Consider the following 20,323-nt stretch of genomic DNA (forward strand, 5'->3'; position numbering starts at 1 on the left):
AAGAGCTAGCTTAAGAAGTAAATTAAGACTAAGAAAGATAAGATTAAGTATTTTAGAGCTAGTGTTATCTAAGTTACTCTTAACTAATCTCTAATAGTTCTTTATAGCCTATTTTAGCTTATTCTAAAGTAGTATAAGCTTTTCTAGTATATTTAGATAGAGTTTAATAGAGTTTACGTAGAATTAACTAGAGTTAAAAGGTATTAACTAAAACTAGTCTCTTTTAGCTCTATATAGGCTATTATAGCTTAGTTTAGTCTAGATTAATATTTATAAGTAGATCTATTCTTATAAATATAAAAAAATTTATATTTATAATTAAAGTTATTTATCTATATAAATTTACCTAAAGTATAATATTTAAATTCTTTAGTACTAATTATAAGGCCTAAAAAACTATTAATTCTTACGCTAAAAAGTAAGTTAGAGTTAGATAGTTATAAGCTATTCTAGTCTAAGGTACTATTAAATACTTTAAAAAACTCTATATAGAGAAAAAAAGTAAAGATATACTTTAGTTTATACTAGAATAGCCTATTATAGCTTAATATAACTTATTTTCTCTCTTTATAAAGCTATTTATAGTATTACTTTATAAGCTATACTTTTAAAAACTTTCTATACTACTAAATATCTTTTTTATTTTAAAACTTCTATAGCGTATTAGCTAAGATATTTAGACTTAGTTTCTATAAGTTTTCTTTTTCTAAGTACTTAACCTATTTAATTAGATACTTTTATTAGTTATTTTTATTATACTATCTTTTAATAATACGTTTTACTTTATATATATTATTACTAAATTTTCTTAAAGTATTCTATTTAGGCGCTTTAAAGTATAAAATAGTACTTTTTAGATTAAAAAGCTCTAAAAGTAATATATAAAATACTAAATAAATACTATTAAGTTTTAGAAGGTTAATCTAAAAAGCTAAAAGGCTAATCTAGTTTATAATTTTTCTAAGTCTAAGAAACTTCTAATCTAGCTTTTTTTTTAAGTAAGTACTTTTAATATATTAGTTAGAGACTAGAACTTAGTTTTCTACTTTAAAGAGTATTAGCGCGTAGTACTTATTAGCGTACTTTTTCTAGTAAGTATTTACTACTTTAATCTTTCTATAGTACTCTTACTATAGTTTAATTACTTATTTAGTAAGACTAGCTTTTATAGAGCTTTCTTTCTTACTAAAAGCTAAATTAAGCTAATCTACTCTATAAGAGTACCTTTTATAGTAGATCTAGAAGAAAGTAATTCTAGTAGTAAAGTAAATACTATTATTATATATAAACTTTCTAATAGATATCTAGCGCGTTTAATTATTCTATTCTAGAAAGTAATAGTAGTAAAAGTACTACTCTAAGGTTTAGTTTTATCTTTTAGTTTAGCTATTAGTCTAAGAATAAAAAGTAGAAGTAAGAACTCTTCTAGTATTAAAGTAGTAAAGAAAGAAATTCTAATACTTAGAGTTTATTAAAGAGCTTTAATTTAAGATAATACGCTTTAGTATACTATAAAGTTAAATAACTTTGCGTATCTAGGCCTATACTAGATTAGTACTATTCTAATTAGCTTATACTAGCACGTAATAGACTATTTTAGTTAATCTATCTATAATAACTAGTATAGTATTATACTTTATACTAAAAACTATACTAAGTAGTAGTTCTATAATAAAGTCTATTATTACTTTCTTCTAAAAGTAGTTAAGTATAAAGAGAGGCTATAGTAAACTATAAAGTCTATACTTTATAAAAGTAGACTTTTTATATATAAGGTAATTCTTATAGTATTACTTTATATTCTTATATATACTCTTTTAAAAGTAGTATCTTTATAGCTTTTTTAAAGTATATCTTACTTTAAAGTAGCTTACTAAAAAGTTATTATAATATTCTTAGAGAGCTTATAACTTCTCTTTAGTAGTTACTAGTATTTTTACTATATAATAGCGCGTTTTAGCTCTATCTAAGCTAAAATAGTTAGCTTTAGACTTAGACTTATCTAAAGTATCTAAAGAAGCGTAATCTATTTTATAACGCTTCTTTAAAGTCTAGAGCTCTAGTATAGTATATCTACTAGTCTAGTTAAAGCTTTCTAAACTTTTAGTAAGATCTTATTATTTTTTAGTATACTTAGTAAAGTGTATTTATACTATAGCTACTAAAAGAGAAGTTTTATTACTATTAGTTATAAAATCTCTTATAAGCTAGATAAAAGCTTTATTATACTTTTAGGTAGATTTCTAAGCTTCTACTATATAGTTAAAGTAGTAAGAAAGCTTATCTATAAAGTTAGTAGACTTTACTTTATAGTAGATATTAAAATTAAATCTAGATAGTATAATATAAGATCTAATCTATTAATAGTTAAGAGTTTTAGTCTTTATAAACTATTTTAGGTTCTAATAGTTAGTCTAGAAGTTAAAGTATACGCTTTCTAGATATTAGCGCTAATACTCTAGGCTCTTAACTATTATAAGTAGCTTCTAGTTATATATATTATAATTATACTTTACTATAATAAGCTTATATAAAAAGAAGTTAACTAGGCGCTATTAGTACTTTCTAGCTTTATTTAGTATATATTAGCTTAATATATTTATAATTACACTACCTAAAACGTCTATCTTAGCCTTAGTCTTTTTATCTTACTTAAAGTAAGTTAAAATAAAAATACTTAGAAAAGAGTCTTTTAGCTTTTAAAAAGTCTTTTTAGCTTTCTTATTAAGGTTAAGAACTTAACTCTTCTCTCTCTACTAGGCGTAGCTACTTTTAGCTACTTTTAGCTTCTTCTAAGTTAGTTTAGTTAATAGTAGAGTAAGTTAAAAGAATCTAGTAATAAACTACTTATAGTAGTTTATAAAGCTAATAAATACCTAAATCTTACGCACTATATATAGTTTAGGCTATTTTTAAATTATTTTAATTCTATTCTTATTAATTTATATTCTCTTAAAGAAAACTATATATCTAAGATACTTAGTGCGCTAGATATACTACTTATACTTTAGAAGCTTTAGAAATAGCTTTATATTATGTAATCTATGTAAGACTTTCTTAATATAGCTTTTATACTTCTCTTTAGTATTAAAAAAGATAAGAATATTATCTAAGTATATAATATAAGTTATATTAATTAATCTTATAAAAACTTAATAGATATAAGTCTAGAACTACGTAAAGGCGTTTGTAAAGCTAAAAAGTATTATAGTATACTTAAAACTACTATATCTTATATAGAAAGTAGTTTTCTACTTATTACTTTTCTTAATATATACTTTATAGTAAGCTTCTTTTATATTAAGTTTAGTATAGAATTTAGCGCTAGCTAATCTCTCTAGAGACTTTATAATAAGTAGTAATAGATACTAATTCTTAATAGTAACTTTATTAAGGCCTCTATAGTTAATATATAAGTATATACTACTATTTTTCTTTTTAGTAAAGAGTATAAGCGCTCTTACTAAAGACTTACTATACCTAATCTACTTTTACACTAAGTACTTATCTAAATACTTATATAAAAGCTCTAACTCTATTTTAGAAAAGTTATATAATAGCTAATAGAGCGCTATAGTTCTAAATAGTAGGTTAATAGCTAAGTTTTATAAACTATAGTTAGTAAGAACTCTTAAGTTATTTTCTAACCTAAGGTAAGTAAACTTAGTATATTATAGAAGTAAACTACTCTCTTTAGCTTCTTCTAGGCTAAACTAGAGTATTAAAGTAATAAGATAGCTATATATATCTACTATAGAATTATATATAGTCTTCTTAAACTTCTTAGCTTTTTCTAGCGTAATCTTTTTATAAATAGTTCTATTCTTAGACTTAGTACTTTAAAAAAGTAGTTTTTATATAGAGTAGCTAATCTTTAGATAATATATATCTATCTAAAGTAGACTTAAGTATATCTAATACTTATAGACTTCTATAATAATATATAGAATATTCTAGATTTTTTATTTTCTATAAGAATCTACTACTTTTATAGTTACTATAGTAGTACTATAAATCTTTAATTCTTTACTATTTACTCTATCTACTAATAGCTTAAGTAAAAAGTAAACTAGTAAGTTTTACTTTATAGTAAGTAACGCTAAAATAAAGTTTAACTAGAAACTTCTATCTACTAGAGCTTTAATAGACTCTAATTAGCTAAGTAATACTTTTACTATTAGTAGCTTTGCTAGCTTTAGATAAAGCGTATTATAAAGAAGTTCTAAGTTCTAGAATACTAGGTCTAGAGTAATATAAGTAGCTAAGAAGAACTCTAGCTTTTTTATTTACTACCTTTTTCTAATCTCTAGCTAAATAAGCTTTTAGAGTTTTTCTTAAACTTTAGATAGTTTTTTTAAAAGTAACTAGTCTTATTATACTTTTAATAAGTTATACTAAAGTCTTTTAAACTATTCTAGTCTAATTTAGCTAGTTATAAGTTAGATTTTACTAAATTTATTTTCTTAGCCTTTTTCTAAGTCTAAGAAGGCCTTAAAAAAGAGTTTTAAGCTTAATAGCTATAAAACTTCTTTTTATAAGCTAGATACTTAGAAAGTGTAGTAGTACGCTTTATCTTACTTTAATAGTAGTAAGCTAAAGTATTAAGCTTAGAGACTATATTATAGTCTTTCTAGTTTTAAAATAAAAGTTTTTTCTAAATATTAGAAAGAAAAGCGCTTATAAAGTTTATATAGCGCTACTTTTTTAGATAGTTACTTAGTTTACTTTAAAGCGTATTAAAGTAAGCTAAAAAAGAGTTAGAATTCTAATCTAGCCTTTATTTAGTCTACTTAAGTCTATTATAAGCTATAAAACACTATAATAACTTAGAACTAAGTATATTAAGTATAACTACTTTAAGTTTCTTCTAGATAAGTATCTAAAACGCTTTAAGCCTTATATAGTTCTAAAAGTAGATATTCTAAGTAAAGTAAGTAGTTTTATTAAGAAATTTTATAGTAAAGTCTATTTTTTAGATACTTATTAGAAAAGTAAAAAGTATCTTTTTAAAAATAGCCTTATAATTATATACTTAGTAGTTATACTATAAGTAGTTACGTATAGTAAATATCTTTAGATTCTTAAAGTATAGAGCTTCTAAATTTAACTAGAACTTACTTTTTATAGTTAAAGTATAGTAAGTAATATTCTTTTTAAGAGCTAAGTAGTTACTTATAAGTACTTTACACTTTAATTCTCTAAAATAAGCTATATCTTAATAAGTACGCTCTAATTATTTCTACTTATATAACTTTTTAAGTTTATAAGTTAAGGTAGCTTATTTATTTTTACTTTTAGTAGTAGTAGCTTATAAGAGCTTAGTTAGCTCTAAAATAGACTTTAATAGTATATTACTATCTCTAATAATTAAAGCTAAGTTAGTAATATTTAAAAAGGCTTCTAATAAGTCTATAAGTTTCTTAGTAAGTAGTATTACTACCTCTAAAGATATAAAAGCTAATTTCTTTTAGTTATTATCTATTACGCGTAATAATAGTATAGCTTACTTACTACTATATTATGTTATACTAGAAGAACCTACTTTAGAGCTTATTATATTTAAACAGCGTATATAAGAGTATTATAAAGTAAAGTAATTTAAATATTAAATAATAGAGTTAGTTAAATACTAGATATATAATATTAGACTATAATTAGGTATATTATTCTAAAAAGACTAGAGATAAATTACTACTAAGCTATAATAGCGATTCTAAGGTATTTATACCTATAGCTAAGTTAGCCTAGGCTTTTATAGGCTAGAGCCTAATAGTAAAGGCTTATTAAACTTTAATAGTAGTATAGTAATTAGTAAGACTTTAGTGTAGCTATTTTATAGTAATATAAAACTACTCTAGTAACTACTAAGAATCTAGAAAGTATAAGAAGCTATTTATATTAGAATAGGTATAAAGTAGTTTCTATATATTAGCCTATTAGGTATAACTACTAGAATATTTAAATATAAGTAGCTCTATTATATATAGTATATAATCTATAATAGCGTTTAGATAGTAAATCTACTAGATAAGAAGAGAACTATAAGCTATATATTTGTTTTATTTATACTTAGTAAGGTTCGTCTAGTAGTAATTATAATTAACTAATAATATACTAATATTCTTAAAAGAGATTATAATAATAGAGTTATAAATATTATAGTCTTCTAGGCTAAATATATTAAAAAATAGTAGGTAACTAGTGTTATAAGTATTAAGACGCTTAAATTTAGATAATATAAGAATTAGACTATAAGAAGAACTAGCTCTATACTTAGTATAAATAAAAGTAAATACTACTAGAGTAGATATTAGTAGATAACTAATAGTATAAGAAAGTTAGTTTAATAGAAAAAAAACCTTTTTCTTTTACTTACTCTACTAATAGTAATAATAGCTAAAGTCTACTATTAGGTACTCTTAAGCTAAGATAAAGAGTAGTCTAGACTTATATAGAGTATATTATATTATAATATTATAAAAGTACTTTTCTATAAAGTAGCTTAACTCTTAAAGTAGTCTCTTAGACACTATTAGTTATACTATAGTATTAACTTATAATTATATTTATAAAGAGCATTATAGTTAACTAGTCTAATAGAGATATAGAGTATCTTAAACTATATAATATATATACTTAACCTAGTTACTATCTATATCTATTATATAGTAATAGTAATAATATAAAAGTATATAGTTTAGCGTAGCGTATATATCTATAGATATATAAAATATATCTAGTAGTTACTTCTCTAGAATAAAATAGAACTTCTTAACTATAGCGCTAGTGTAGTGTTACTTATATTAAAGCTTATACTAGAGAAAGTTAAATCTTAATATATAAAGGTTAGAAAGTAGAAACTATGTAATTCTTTAATATAGATAAGAAGCGCTTACTATTTCTTAGTAGTAAAGTACTATCTTATAGTTTTACTAGTAATAGACTAATTAATAGTAATCTTTTTATTACTATAAGCTTACTTAAGAGAATTAATTTTATATTATATAAAGACTTAGCGCTATATTAATAGCTAATAGCTTCTATATTATAGTAGCTCTCTTAGTAGATCTATAAAAATAAGTAACTTAAAGTCTACTAGGTAAAGCTATACGTTAATAAAGTTAAAGTCTATAGAAGTAATCTCTATAGCTTTAGCTATTTATATACCTCTTTATATATCTACTATACTAATATAATCTAAGCTATATTAAGTCTTTTTATCTAGTATAAGATATTTATTTATATTTACTAGAGTTAGATACTAATTCTTAAACTTAACGCTAGTATAGAGATTTATATAAATACTAGTTACGCTCTAAATATAGTTATAAATCTAAGATATTACTTATAATAGTAGATAAATAGGTATTTAATATAGTATATTATATAGACTAAGATATCTATAAACTATTAGATAAATAAAAGCTTTATAAGTAAGATTAACTACTATATTTCTTTTCTTAGCTTTAGTTTTCTAAGATAATATTTACGTGTAATAATTTAGATATAGCTTAATAAAACTAGAATCTATAGTATATATACTAATATAAAACTAAGCTAGCTACTACTATTATATAGTAGTAATATAAACCTAGTGTTTTATAGTACTAGAAAAAGTTCTCTTACTATTAAAAAGTAGTAATAATAATTTAGTAAGTTTAGAGATAGTATCTAAGTTATTATAGCTTTTATTATACGCTTTATTAAGCTTCTAGAATTACTTACTATAAGTACTATAAAGAAGTACTAACTCTATTAAGTAGTCTACTACGCTATTAATAGTACTAAACTTAAATAAGTAGTAGATATATAAGTAAGTAAGAAGAATTTAAAAGATTTTAACTTTATAATACGCTTTTTAATTTAGAATAATTAAGAGATAAAGTTTATTAAAAGTAGAGTAAAATACTATACTAAACTACTAGTGTAGTAGAAGCTATATTAGAAGGTATATATAGTACTTATAATAGAGTAGTATATAGAGAATAGTTTTATTTACTTATAATTTATAAAGTATAGACTTAACTATACGTTACGCTAGTTCTAATTATATAGTATAAGATTAGTAAGATTAGTATTATAAGTATATTAAGAATATATCTATATCTACTTAGTGTAACGCTTAATATTATAGAAAAGAGATCTAGACTACTTATGTATTATAGTTATACTAGAAGAGAAGTAGCTAATTAATTATATATAGTAGATAAAGTAAGAATTAAATTTATTATAAGCTACTAGTTAATTAAGAATAAAAAGAAAGTAGAAGTAGTTATTAAGTCTATATTAGATATACATAACTAGATAAACTTTAAGAAGTACTTTATTAAGAAGAAGTATTAGTACGTTATTATAGAAACTAGTAGAAATCTATATACTATATAATAAAGTATTCTAAATATATAGTATCTAATACACATAGTTAAAAACAAGAGTAAAATAGAGTACGCTAATATTACTATAGTTAGCCTCTAGAGATAATTTATAGTAACTAAGTTAGAAAGAGCTAACTATAAAGTAGTGCCTACTTATAAAAGTAGAGAATAATATTTTAATAACTTATTTATACTTTAGCGTTATTAGATTAGAAAGTAGAAGAATATTCTACGTCTAGTTAATAAGCTACTAGTTTTAACTATAGTTAATACTTTTATATATATATTTAGAGAGTAGTATAAGAATACTAATAAGATTAGTATTTATAAAGCTAAAATCTATTAGACCTTATTAATAAAAAGATTAATAATATACTACTCTTATAAGAAGTAGAATTACTTTATATAAATATATCTATTATCTTTATAGCACGCTATCTTATATTATATAACTATAATATTTAGTAAGTATTAGATTATCTAAAGAAGTCTTAAACTAAAGTCTTAGACTTTATATTTAATATCTTTATTAGATATCTTACCTATACCTATATTATTAGCTTTTTTAGTTTTTTATTCTTCTTAATAACTATAAGGTAGTAAAAGCTATACTAGCTAATTAATATAGTTTATATATATACTAAAGAATAGAACTAGGTATAATAGTACTAGATAAGATAGTAAAAGAAAAAGATTATAAGTAAAAAAGCTACTAGGCTTACACGTCTAGCGTATAGTATAATAGAGATACTTTAGATTTATAAATTAGAAAGGCGTAAAGCGTTTCTATTTACTATAGGTAGAGTTATCTTTTTATAGATCTAGAAAGATATTAAGCTACTAACTATAATCTAAGCTAGATAGATTCTATTTATCTAAAGACTATATTTCTATAATACTTTTAAGCTCTTTAGCTATTAAGAGGTATATATATATACTAGTATAGAGAAGAATATAGAAAGTATACTTTATAGAGTATAGTTAATAGGTTTTATATAAGGCTACCTAAAAATAGCTAATTAGAGTATTATTAGTAAGTAGATTTATAAAATAGTTATAAGCTATATACTAAGTACGTTATAAGCTACGCTTAAAGTTTATATAGCTTTACTTACTCTAAGTAAAGTTTATAAAAATAAAAGTAGAATATTTAGATTTATTAGTTTTAGAAAAGACTTACTATTATTCTAGATATAATACTTACTTAAGTCTAGAGTTACTATAACGCTCTATAATCTTACTAGCTATATTACAATTTAGAAGATACTAGAAGAAACCTCTACACTACTAGCTTATAGAAAGTATTTTATTCTTCTAGTTCTTATAATTCTTAATAGTATTTAGATTCTAGATAGTAAATTTATTAAATACTAGTACTAGAATCTTATTAAGTAGTAGTACTCTTAGCTTTATTACGTTAGATATTTTATTATAAATAGTAGTGCTAATAAATATAAGTAATAGAAGAAACTATATAAAATAGTGCTTTATACTACTAGATAGCTTATAGAGTAGTTTTAACTAGAATAATATAAATTACTTCTAAGTAGAAGATAAAGCACTTATTACTTACGCTATAGCACTAGTTACTTTATAAAATATAGTATAGATAGGTAAGTTAGTGTCTAGACTCTAACTTAGATTATAAGTTATGTATTATATATATATATACGTGTATAATTCTATATAAAGCTTACTACTCTTATACTATAAGTTCTAATATAGCTATATACTAAATTATTTATTCTATATTTAATACTACGTAACATAGCGCACTACTATCTAACTATTACTACTTATCTTAGTAAAGTAGCTTATCTAGACTACTCTAATTATAGTATATAGCTTTAGTATATCTATAAAGTATACTAGATAATACTTAATATAGAGCTTCTTACTATATAACTCTACGTAGATAATTTTATAGCTTTTCTAAGTTAGTAGAATAATTTTAAACTTACTTAACTTATTATATATAAGCTCTACCTAGAAGCGCTAACGCCTAGTAACTATCTTAAAAGCTTTATTTAAGCATATCTCTAACTACTAACTTATTTTAATTTAAAGATAATAAATAAAGCGCTAGTAAAGAGTAAAATATATTATAAGAAAGAGTTAGAGAAGTTATAGAATACTAATATATATTAAGTAGACCTACTTCTATTAGATTATAGTACGCTAGATAAGAAAAAAAAGAAAAAGATATAAGTATAGCTAAATACTACCTCTTTTAAAAACTAGTGCTATAAGAAGTATTATCTACGTATAGACACTTATTATAATACTAATACGCCTCTAGAATTATAAAGTACTATTTATTATTAGCTAAATAGTACTAAGTCTTCTACTATAACTACTTATAATAACTTCTATTAGTTACTTCTACTATAACTATTACGTAGCCTTTCTATAGTAAACTATATCTAACTATATACTACTATTCTATAATATAGACATAATTAGTATATAAATAATATAGAAGGTTATAGTAAATAAAAGAGAAGATACTAGAGAAGCTAAATTTACTAGCTATATACTATAGTTCTACTATTCTTATAAGTAATCTATATAATACGTAGCTCTTTAGTAAATACGCTTATTATATAGTAAATATAATATAAAATATCTTTTATATTTACTATTATATAAGATTCTATTATTATTCTTCTATCTTAGTATATAGAAAAGGTATATAGTAGAGCCTTAATTCTAGCTTATTATATATTTAATTTATTAAGCTACTAACTACTAAGTACTTCTATAATTACTTTTAGTGTATTAATAGTAACTTATTTCTAGCTAGCCTACTACTAGAGAAACTTCTAGCCTTTCTTACTTTAATAAAGACTTCTACTACTAGTAATAGCTTTAGCGCTACACTATATATAGAGTAAAAGACTTCTTATATTATATCTTTTATATATATTAATAGTCTTATTAATAGTATATTCTAGGTTTAAGATTTTAATATTATAATAGGTATTTTACTATTAAGGTATATTACTAGTTAGAGAATAGTAAAGGCTACTCTAGGTATCTACTATTCTAACACTATTAGAATAATATCTTATTACTAGTAATATCTATATTATAAGTAAGATATAGCTTAGTTTATATAAAGATATTACTATAAATTAAAATATATTAGATAGTATAGTAAAATAAGCCTATATAATATTAAAGTTAAGACTTATTTCTTACTTTTTCTATTATAATTTAAATATCTAAGCTACTTATTCTTACTTAGCTAGCTTTTAATAATTAGCTCTATATCTAGATATTTATTTTAGTTATTATAATCTCTAAATACCTCTACGCGCTATTTAAGAGAACTTAAACTATCTTTCTATATAATATTATATAAATAAGCTATAAAGTCTATTACTATTCTTATTAGCTTCTATTATATTTTTAAGATTCTATACATAGTTAACTAGTTTAGTAACTATAGTTATACCTTTAAGATTCTATATATAGTTAGCTAGTTTACTATATATTCTCTATTACTAACTCTATATATCTATCTACTTAGCTAGGCTTTTATACTAGATTACTAGTTATTACTTTTAGAATACTATTAGACTAGACTCTTAGAGACTACTCTATTCTACCTTATAGCTATTAACTTTATATAGTGTAAGATTTAGTAGTAAAGCTATTTCTATATATTATTAAGCTATATTACACTAGCTAGAGTCTTTCTTATTCTTAACTAATTCTATAATAAGTACTTTATCTAGTAATAGTATCTATTTCTAACTAGAGAGCTAGACTACTATATTAGCTACTATAGTTAGGCTTAGTATACTAAAGTATATAATTATATTTACTACTAAGAAGTAATATTAAAGAATATCTATAGAAAGGTATATAAAGTACTTTAGTGTCTAATTAAATAAGTAACGTTTACTAGTATATTAGTTAAAGAGTTTAAGAAAATAAATAATATAAGCTATAGAAAACTATTTATTATTAATTAGTTCTTAAAGAACTTAGATTAGGCCTTATTATTTATAGTTAGATACTAGTATAATACTACTCTTATCTTTAGAGTAGATAGCTAATATAAAGTTAATTTCTTAGTAGATAATTTAGTTAAAGATTATATCTAATAGAGTTCTACTTAGAGCGTAGATAATAGGTATAGAAGATAGTAACGTAGGTAAGCTTAACTAGTAGTTATTTTAGTCTAGATTATTAGATAGAAAAGTTATAATAACTATAGTTATAGTAGAATCTTAGTAGAGTATAGTAAGAGTAAAGACTAGAAGAAAAGAGCGTACTATACTTTTAAGCTAAAAAGATTTCTAGTAAGCTATAAAGTAATTATATTTACTTATAAAGTTATATACTTTATAATCTTATTTCTATCTAGTATAAGCTATAAAGAAGTTAATTTATATAAGATTTATCTTAGAACTAGTAGCTTATTATAGCTTTATAGTCTTCTAACTTATAGTATAAGCTATAAGAAAGTAAAGCTATAGAATTTATCTTAGTTTAATCTACTTGCGTATATTCTACTAAAAGAAACTACTTTCTTTTTCTTATAGTACTTCTACTCTAATAGTTATATAGGTTTATATAAGAGCTTAAGATTACTAAAGTATTTATTAAGTACTATAGATAAATTTATCTTATAAATATAAAGTATAATAAAGTATATATACTAGAGTTAAGCTTTAAGCGCTATTATAATATAGGTAGAAGATATTATAAGTATAAGTATAATAAGAATCTTAATAGCTATAAAGGCTACTATAATATAGATCTTTATATCTAGCTATAGCGCTATCTCTTTAAAGATTTACTTACGTATCTTAGAAATAGTAGCTAGTAGTAGCTACTTATATTATCTTAGAGTTATTTAAATAAAGCTACTACTTTATCTTATACTTATACTTACGCTAATACTAACTATCTATATATTAAACTTAGAATTACTCTAAGCTCTCTTATTATATATATACTATCTAATATATACTTTTACTATACTCTTACGTACTAGTAGAAGAAAGCGTTACGTAATACTATAATATAGATAGAAATAGTAGATTATTAAAAGAGAAGAAAGACGTAGATATCTCTTAAGTAAGCTCTTATAAGAGAAAAAGAATATATAGTATTATTATATACTTTAATATAAGTACGCGTATTATACTTATTAAAGTAACTATAGTAGATATATAAAATAAAATAAGCTAAATAGTTTTAGTAAATATAATAAGTACTTTATAATATACTTTAGAGTTTTAGAAGTTTAAGCTACGCTACGCTAGACACTAATCTTATAGATCTAGGTATTTACTATAAGTATAGTAATTATAACTTATATATTATAAATAGAATCTACTAATAAGCTATATAAAGATAGTAAATTAGTAGAGAAAAAGGTCTAAAGCGCCTAAAGCCTATATTATTATTAGATAGAACCTATCTAGCGTCTTACTATACTACTCTCTTATTATAAGATTCTCTAATATCTACTACTTTAGTATAGTGTTATAAATCTTACCTATTCTAAACTAGTGTATTTTCTAGATTTTAATTACTTTACCTAGTAATATATTAAGTTTTCTAATTAATATTAAATATTCTTAGTATATTATAATCTTTTTATTATATTATCTTAGTTTTATATAAGTATCTATAATAACTACTATACTTTCTCTTAGACTCTTTACTTTAGTATAGTAAGCTAACTTTAAAGTCTATTATAACTTAATATAGTTTTTAGAGATAGTAAGAGTAGTACTAGTACTTAATCTTACTACTTTAAGAAACCTAGTAGTAATACTAATACGCTACTTATTTTTCTATAAATTTATAAAAAAAGTGCTAAGTATCTTTAATATATATAGATAGTAATATAGATTTATAAGTGCTATTAAATAGAGAATCTTTATATATATATAAATAGTAAGTTAGTACTTAGCCTCTACTATAGTAGAGATAGAACTATTAGCGCTAGATAGTAAGTTAATAATACTTTTATTAAGCGTAGTAATATTAATATAGCTTATTATCTAGCTATAGTATTCTACTCTTCTAATCTTCTAATTAGATAGAACTTTATATAATTTCTAGAGCTATAATATCTATACTAACTAGATAAGGCTAGCGCATATAATAGTAAAGATTATAACTTTACTCTATATTCTAGATAAAGAGAATAAAACTTTAGTAGGCTCTACTACTTATTAGTACTCTATCTAGATATTATACCTTACACTAACTAGGCGCTTTAATTAGAAACTCTACTATTAGTAGTATTAACTAGAAGTTCTTTACTAGTAGACTTAAATTTTATTATAGTTTATAAGTTCTATAGTAACTAAGACGCTTTATTTACTCTACTAGCTTTTTATCTACTACTTATAATCTATATTAAGCTTATAAGAGCTAGCGCTTCTTATAGAAGTTAGATAGATAAGTTATAGCTAGGCGCTTATATAACTATATCTAACTAATATTATATCTTCTATAGTTTTAGAGTAGGTATTATTATATATAAAAGTTATATTATATTTATAGAAAAAAAAGGTAGCTTACTTAGAACTATATCTAGGTATAAAAGTAAAGTAGATAATAAAGAAAATTTTATACTTAAACTTATCTTTTCTATCTCTAAAATATCTTTACTTCTCTACTTACTTTTATTTACTTATAACTATCTATTATATCTTATATATAATAGGCACTAAATATACTATACTTTAGCTAGAAAGATACTATACTAGCTAGTTACGCTAAGTAACTTAAAGATATAGCTATAACTTTTAGAGATAAGAAGCTATTACTCTATTTATTCTATAAGATCTTATATAATCTTATATAAAAGTTTTTTAAAGATATAAATAAGTAAAATATTAGTAAAGATTTTAGTTTTAAAGATATTAATAGTATCTTTAATAACTCTTTAAAAGTTCTATAAAAGTAAGTCTAAAGTTAGAAGTATATATTTACTAAGTTTAATAAAGTCTTTAATACTAGAGTATAGGTAAATACATTATAGTTAGTATATTTCTACTTTCTATTACTTACGTCTAAGCTTTACTAATAAAAATAGATCTTTACTATTATTTTTAGTCTTATAATAGTTATAGATAACTAAATAAAGTAGCTATATTAGTAATATATACTTATCTATTTATCTACTTAATAAAGCTCTTAACTAGCTACTCTTAATTTATCTAGTTCTATATTAAAACTATTTATTTATATCTCTATTAATACTAGTTATAGAATATATAGGTATTATTAATCTTTCTTTATATATATATAAAGCTAAGATATTATTATAGCTTTTATGACTACGTATAAGTAGCTATATAAAGTAATATATTACTATATTATTATCTTAGTTAGATTATAGTTTCTACTTTTATTAATATTTATCTTATAAGTAGTAGTCTAGTACTTTTATAGCTAATATTTAGGCTTATATTATAGTAGTATTTACTAATAGCTCTATATCTATTACTTACTTCTATATTCTACTTTACTTACTAGATAATCTTCTTATAAGAACTTCTTTGTATAATAATATATCTCTTTATATAGTCTTTATCTTTATTACTTTTATTACTTTTATAGTTATATTAGATATATTTACTTATTCTATACTATATATTATTAACTATCTTAATAATATATCTAGTTTATAAATAGATACTATTATCTTGCTTAGAAAGCTTTACTAGATAGACTTCTATATATTAGAGGTTAAATATTAGATTAGCTTAGTATTTAATATTATAAGTATAGTATATAGTTTCTAAGTTCTTTATATATACTAATTATCTTATATAAACTACTTTTTATATAATTATTAAAACTATATCTTCTTATATTACTAATAGCCTTACTATTATACTTAATACTATTATAAATACTACTATAAAAGTTTATATAATCTCTATCTATATTCTCTATATTATCTATAATATCTTTAGTATAGCTATTAGCTTCTATTCTACTTTTTATATCTAGTACTAAGATTCTTAGATTACTAATACTATCTTTACTATGTTAGTTTTTATTATTATTATAATACTCTTACTTTAGATTTAGATATTATTTTATATAATTAGATTTCTAATTACTATAAGTATATAGCTTATTATAATAGTTATATATATAACTCTAAAGTAGATAGTTATTTTAGTAAGTACTATATATATTACTAGAATAGTACTTTACTACTCTTTACTTTAATTAGTAGCTCTAAGTTAGTAATAAGTTATACTTAGTTATAAAGTAGTAATAATAAAGAAATAATAGAGTAATAATAGAGTAATAATAAAGTAATATAAGATATAAGATGTAAAATATAATATAAGTAGTTTATATTAGAAAAACGCTTAGAGAATTAATTATTACTTTTAGTTAAAGTATAATATAGCTAAGGCTATATTTAATATATAATTTAAATATATTAAGTATATATTATAAGCAATAGTATATATATATAGAGATAAGTATAAAGTATAAAGTCTTTATAGCCTACTTATAAATAGGTATAGGTAGGTTAAATAATATAGAGCTTAGCGCGCTAAGCCTCTAGCGCTGCATTTAACACGTAAAAATATTTACTTCGCATACTAATCTATAGGCATGATCCACTGCAATGGTAGTGTGTGAGAAGTCTGGCTCACATAATCAAGATGACAATCTGTGAGTGAGAGGATGATCCCATGCAGCTCGGACCCGTTACGCCACGGTCCGCCACGGCTTTACCTGACATCCACACTCTCACAGCCATACATTCTCCCGTCTCCAGTTCGCCAATCACAAGTTGCTCTACCCTCGCAAACAACAACATGGGCACCACATGCTAGTCACGCAATCCCGATAGTCTGGAGTGACAGGCTGTCGGAACACGTCTTCAGGATCGAGGCCCCCAGAGCCGGAACCGCAGTCTGGATATCGGTGAGGTACGCGCGAATGCTACGTCGCACAACAGCCAACCAGCCGACAGCCACACGCAGCAAAGCGCTCAACGCCGATAATTGCACATGCTGCAGGGCGCCGTCGATAACGTCGCCGATCTCCACTGCTTCGAGCCGCGAAGGCGAGTATGTTGTTCCGAGCATTGGTTTCGCGCTCATCCCGATCGACGGAGGACTTACTCTGGGGCCAGATTCGCGAGCTGCGGTGGCGTGGAATCGTGACTCGAGTCGACACGTGCAACGTTGAGCCTCACTCTTTGGTGATCTGCGTTGTGCGCGTGGATGCTGGGATGTGTTGGTGTTGACACCTCGTGGTTTGCGCTGATCTTTTGGTGGTGGCGAGTCGAGAAACGCTTTTCTCAGCTTTCACCGGGTGTTCGCGATTTCAACGCACCGCAACGCAATCGCGTCGTCATAGAAGGTAATGAACTTTTCTGCTGCGGGTGTGGTGTCTACCGGGATGTCTGCACGCGCTGACAGTACGCCTCTTGGACTGCTTTTTTCTCTCCTGCATTCTACATACACTGGTCGGTCCGGAAGCGGTAATCCATACATGGACGCGGGGAAATTTCGCCGTCTCTTGCCAATGTTGGAGTACGATGCTAAGGCGTACTTACATGATCGTGGACTCCGTAGTTCGTCTTTATCTCAACTGGTCGGTGTAGGCCATGTTGAAGCGGGAGTGGTAAAGTAACACGGCGTTTGTGTGCTGATATGGCCTGATGACTGCATAGTGTATGTGCAGATATCTAGCTAATGTAACCAAGACCTTTTCACGATTAGGCATGTGCAGAATCTGGTACGCGGGCGCGTATGTCGCTAGTATGTGTGAGTCTGGACAGGTCGGATACCTCAGAATAACATGGTCGGTAATAGCGTAGACCCGAGTCTGCGTTGAATGGGTAGCTTCCTTGCACTCTGACCCGCAGCAACTAGAACCAAAACCAGGCACATCGCCTACGATGAAGTCGAAGTACTGTTTGGCGAAATCGTGAGGTACGCCTTAGATGACTTCGTTGAGCATCACGAATGCATTTCGATATTGCAGTGGTCTTCAAGTGCTGGTAACTCGGCCCATATTTCCTTGCGCTTCAAAGACTGTACAGGAGCTGTGTCGGATTCCCACGTAGCAAAGAAAGATAGGCACCCTGATATCCCCGTGCTATGAAGCAGTCAGAGCACGAACGCGAAACCAGTTGGCGGGCACATGCCGCTCATCGAGACACAATGGAGATGGATGGGTTGCCGTTCACCCTGAACGTTTTGGCAAGGCTGAGCTGCTGCCTAATCGTCGCAAGAACGCGGGAAGGATCGGAGTAAGCACAACACCTGATGCTGTTAGTCGGCTGTCCGACAGTGCCGATGGAACTTCTCCTCGTCGAAGAGAATGTTTATAAAACCATGTTCTATCGTGGAAATGATGGTAGTTAAAGTGCGCACGTCCGATCCGATTCGCCGGTAAGATAGAACACCGCAACACACCTCTTTGCCGAGTGTACATCACAGGATATCCCATCATATCACACACAGCTATGAGCATAGAAGAGCATGGAACTACCGCTCACGAAGAAGACACCCGCCGATGTCGATACCCCTTGGGGAATGATACCTCAGACACACTGACGCTTCCCGACGGACGCAAGCTGGGTTACGCACAGTACGGGTCTCCTACTGGCCATGCCGTCTTTTATCACCACGGACTTCCAGGATCGCGCATCGAAGCGGCTTCGTACCAGGAGAATGCTCTCGAGCTAGGCTTACGGATAATCGCAGTCGATAGACCCGGAATCGGCTTGAGCACGCCAAATTCCCAACGAACGTTGCTAGACTGTCCAAAAGACCTGCAACGTCTCGTCGACCATCTGCAACTCGAGAGCTACTCCGTACTGGGTGCGTCTGGAGGAGGCCCCTATACTCTTGCATGCGCAGCAGCACTTCCAGCTTCGCAGCTCAAATGCGTATCCGTTGTATGTGGGGTCGGGCCAATGGACATTGGCATGAGGGGAGCGGACATCCTGCACCAGCTTGGCATCCCGTACGGGTGGAGGTACGCGCCCGTCTTCCTCCTGAAATGGTTCCTAAGCCGCGATGCTTTTGGGCGAATGGATCTGAGCGACGAAGAGCGTTTTCAACGTGTGCTTGACCCGTCAAACCTCGCCTCAATCAAGGACCCAAGGGACCGCGAGCTCATGGCAGATGAGCATCTCGTTCGCCTGATATTAAGATCGACTCGTGAAGCGAGAGCACAAGGGTTCGATAGCGTAGCGGTAGACGGGAAGGTGATATGTAGTGACTGGGGTTTCCGGGTCGAGGATATCAGGAAGGATCTGCCGGTGCAGTTATGGTATGGCAAGGACGACTGCTTCGTGCCTGCCAATCATGGAGTGCAGATTGCAGCGCGACTGGGTGTTGACAACGAGAATGTTGTTCTGAGGGTGGAGGATGATACGCATTCGACTATAACGCAGAGGTGTAAGCGGGCGCAGCTTGAAGCTATCGCTGCCGTGATGCAGGGGTGACGCCTCTGTGATGCCAAGCCCGTGCTGCCTCGGCTGACCCACCCTAGCCTTGCACCTCCGATTATCACATCTTCACTCAATTCTCAACACCGTGTTCCTCGTCCTGGTTCTTCCAACCCGCCCTTCTCATTGATGTGGCTCGACCGCCTGATTGGTGTAAACTCATTTCTTGCTTTTTCGGACTCCCACTTCGCTGCGCAGCCTTCTCATCTTCGGGCTTCACAAACCATGATTTTGCATACTCCCAAAGATCAGTAACTACTGCCCAGGGCCTTCTCCCATACACTAATCCGAGCGCGACCACAACGCAAACGGGTATGCCGATAGCCCAGAGATGCCAAAATTTTGGCCTCCCCGGGCGAAAGTCGTCGCCCATGCTGAAAATGCCAGCAAGCAGGGTAAGCGGAAAGACGATGGATGCGAACAAGCTGAGACGAAGGCCGAACTCACCGTCTGAGACGCCTCTGAATGCTGCCCG

At 27.1% G+C, this 20,323-nt stretch overlaps 1 protein-coding gene across 1 annotated transcript; it reads left to right on the forward strand.

Annotated features, from left to right (window-relative positions):
* Nucleotides 1-18,858: 18,858 nt before the first annotated feature.
* On the forward strand, nucleotides 18,859-19,845 carry J4E85_009749 (uncharacterized protein; the record flags this gene model as incomplete). The annotated part of the gene is made up of 1 exon (XM_051473967.1): nucleotides 18,859-19,845. The coding sequence occupies one exon, from the start codon at nucleotides 18,859-18,861 to the stop codon at nucleotides 19,843-19,845; it is 987 nt and encodes a 328-aa protein (XP_051322371.1).
* Nucleotides 19,846-20,323: the final 478 nt, after the last annotated feature.

The sequence above is a fragment of the Alternaria conjuncta genome (genome assembly GCF_024043145.1).
Source record: "Alternaria conjuncta strain BMP 0040 chromosome Unknown scaffold_18, whole genome shotgun sequence".
Classification (NCBI taxonomy): domain Eukaryota; kingdom Fungi; phylum Ascomycota; class Dothideomycetes; order Pleosporales; family Pleosporaceae; genus Alternaria; species Alternaria conjuncta.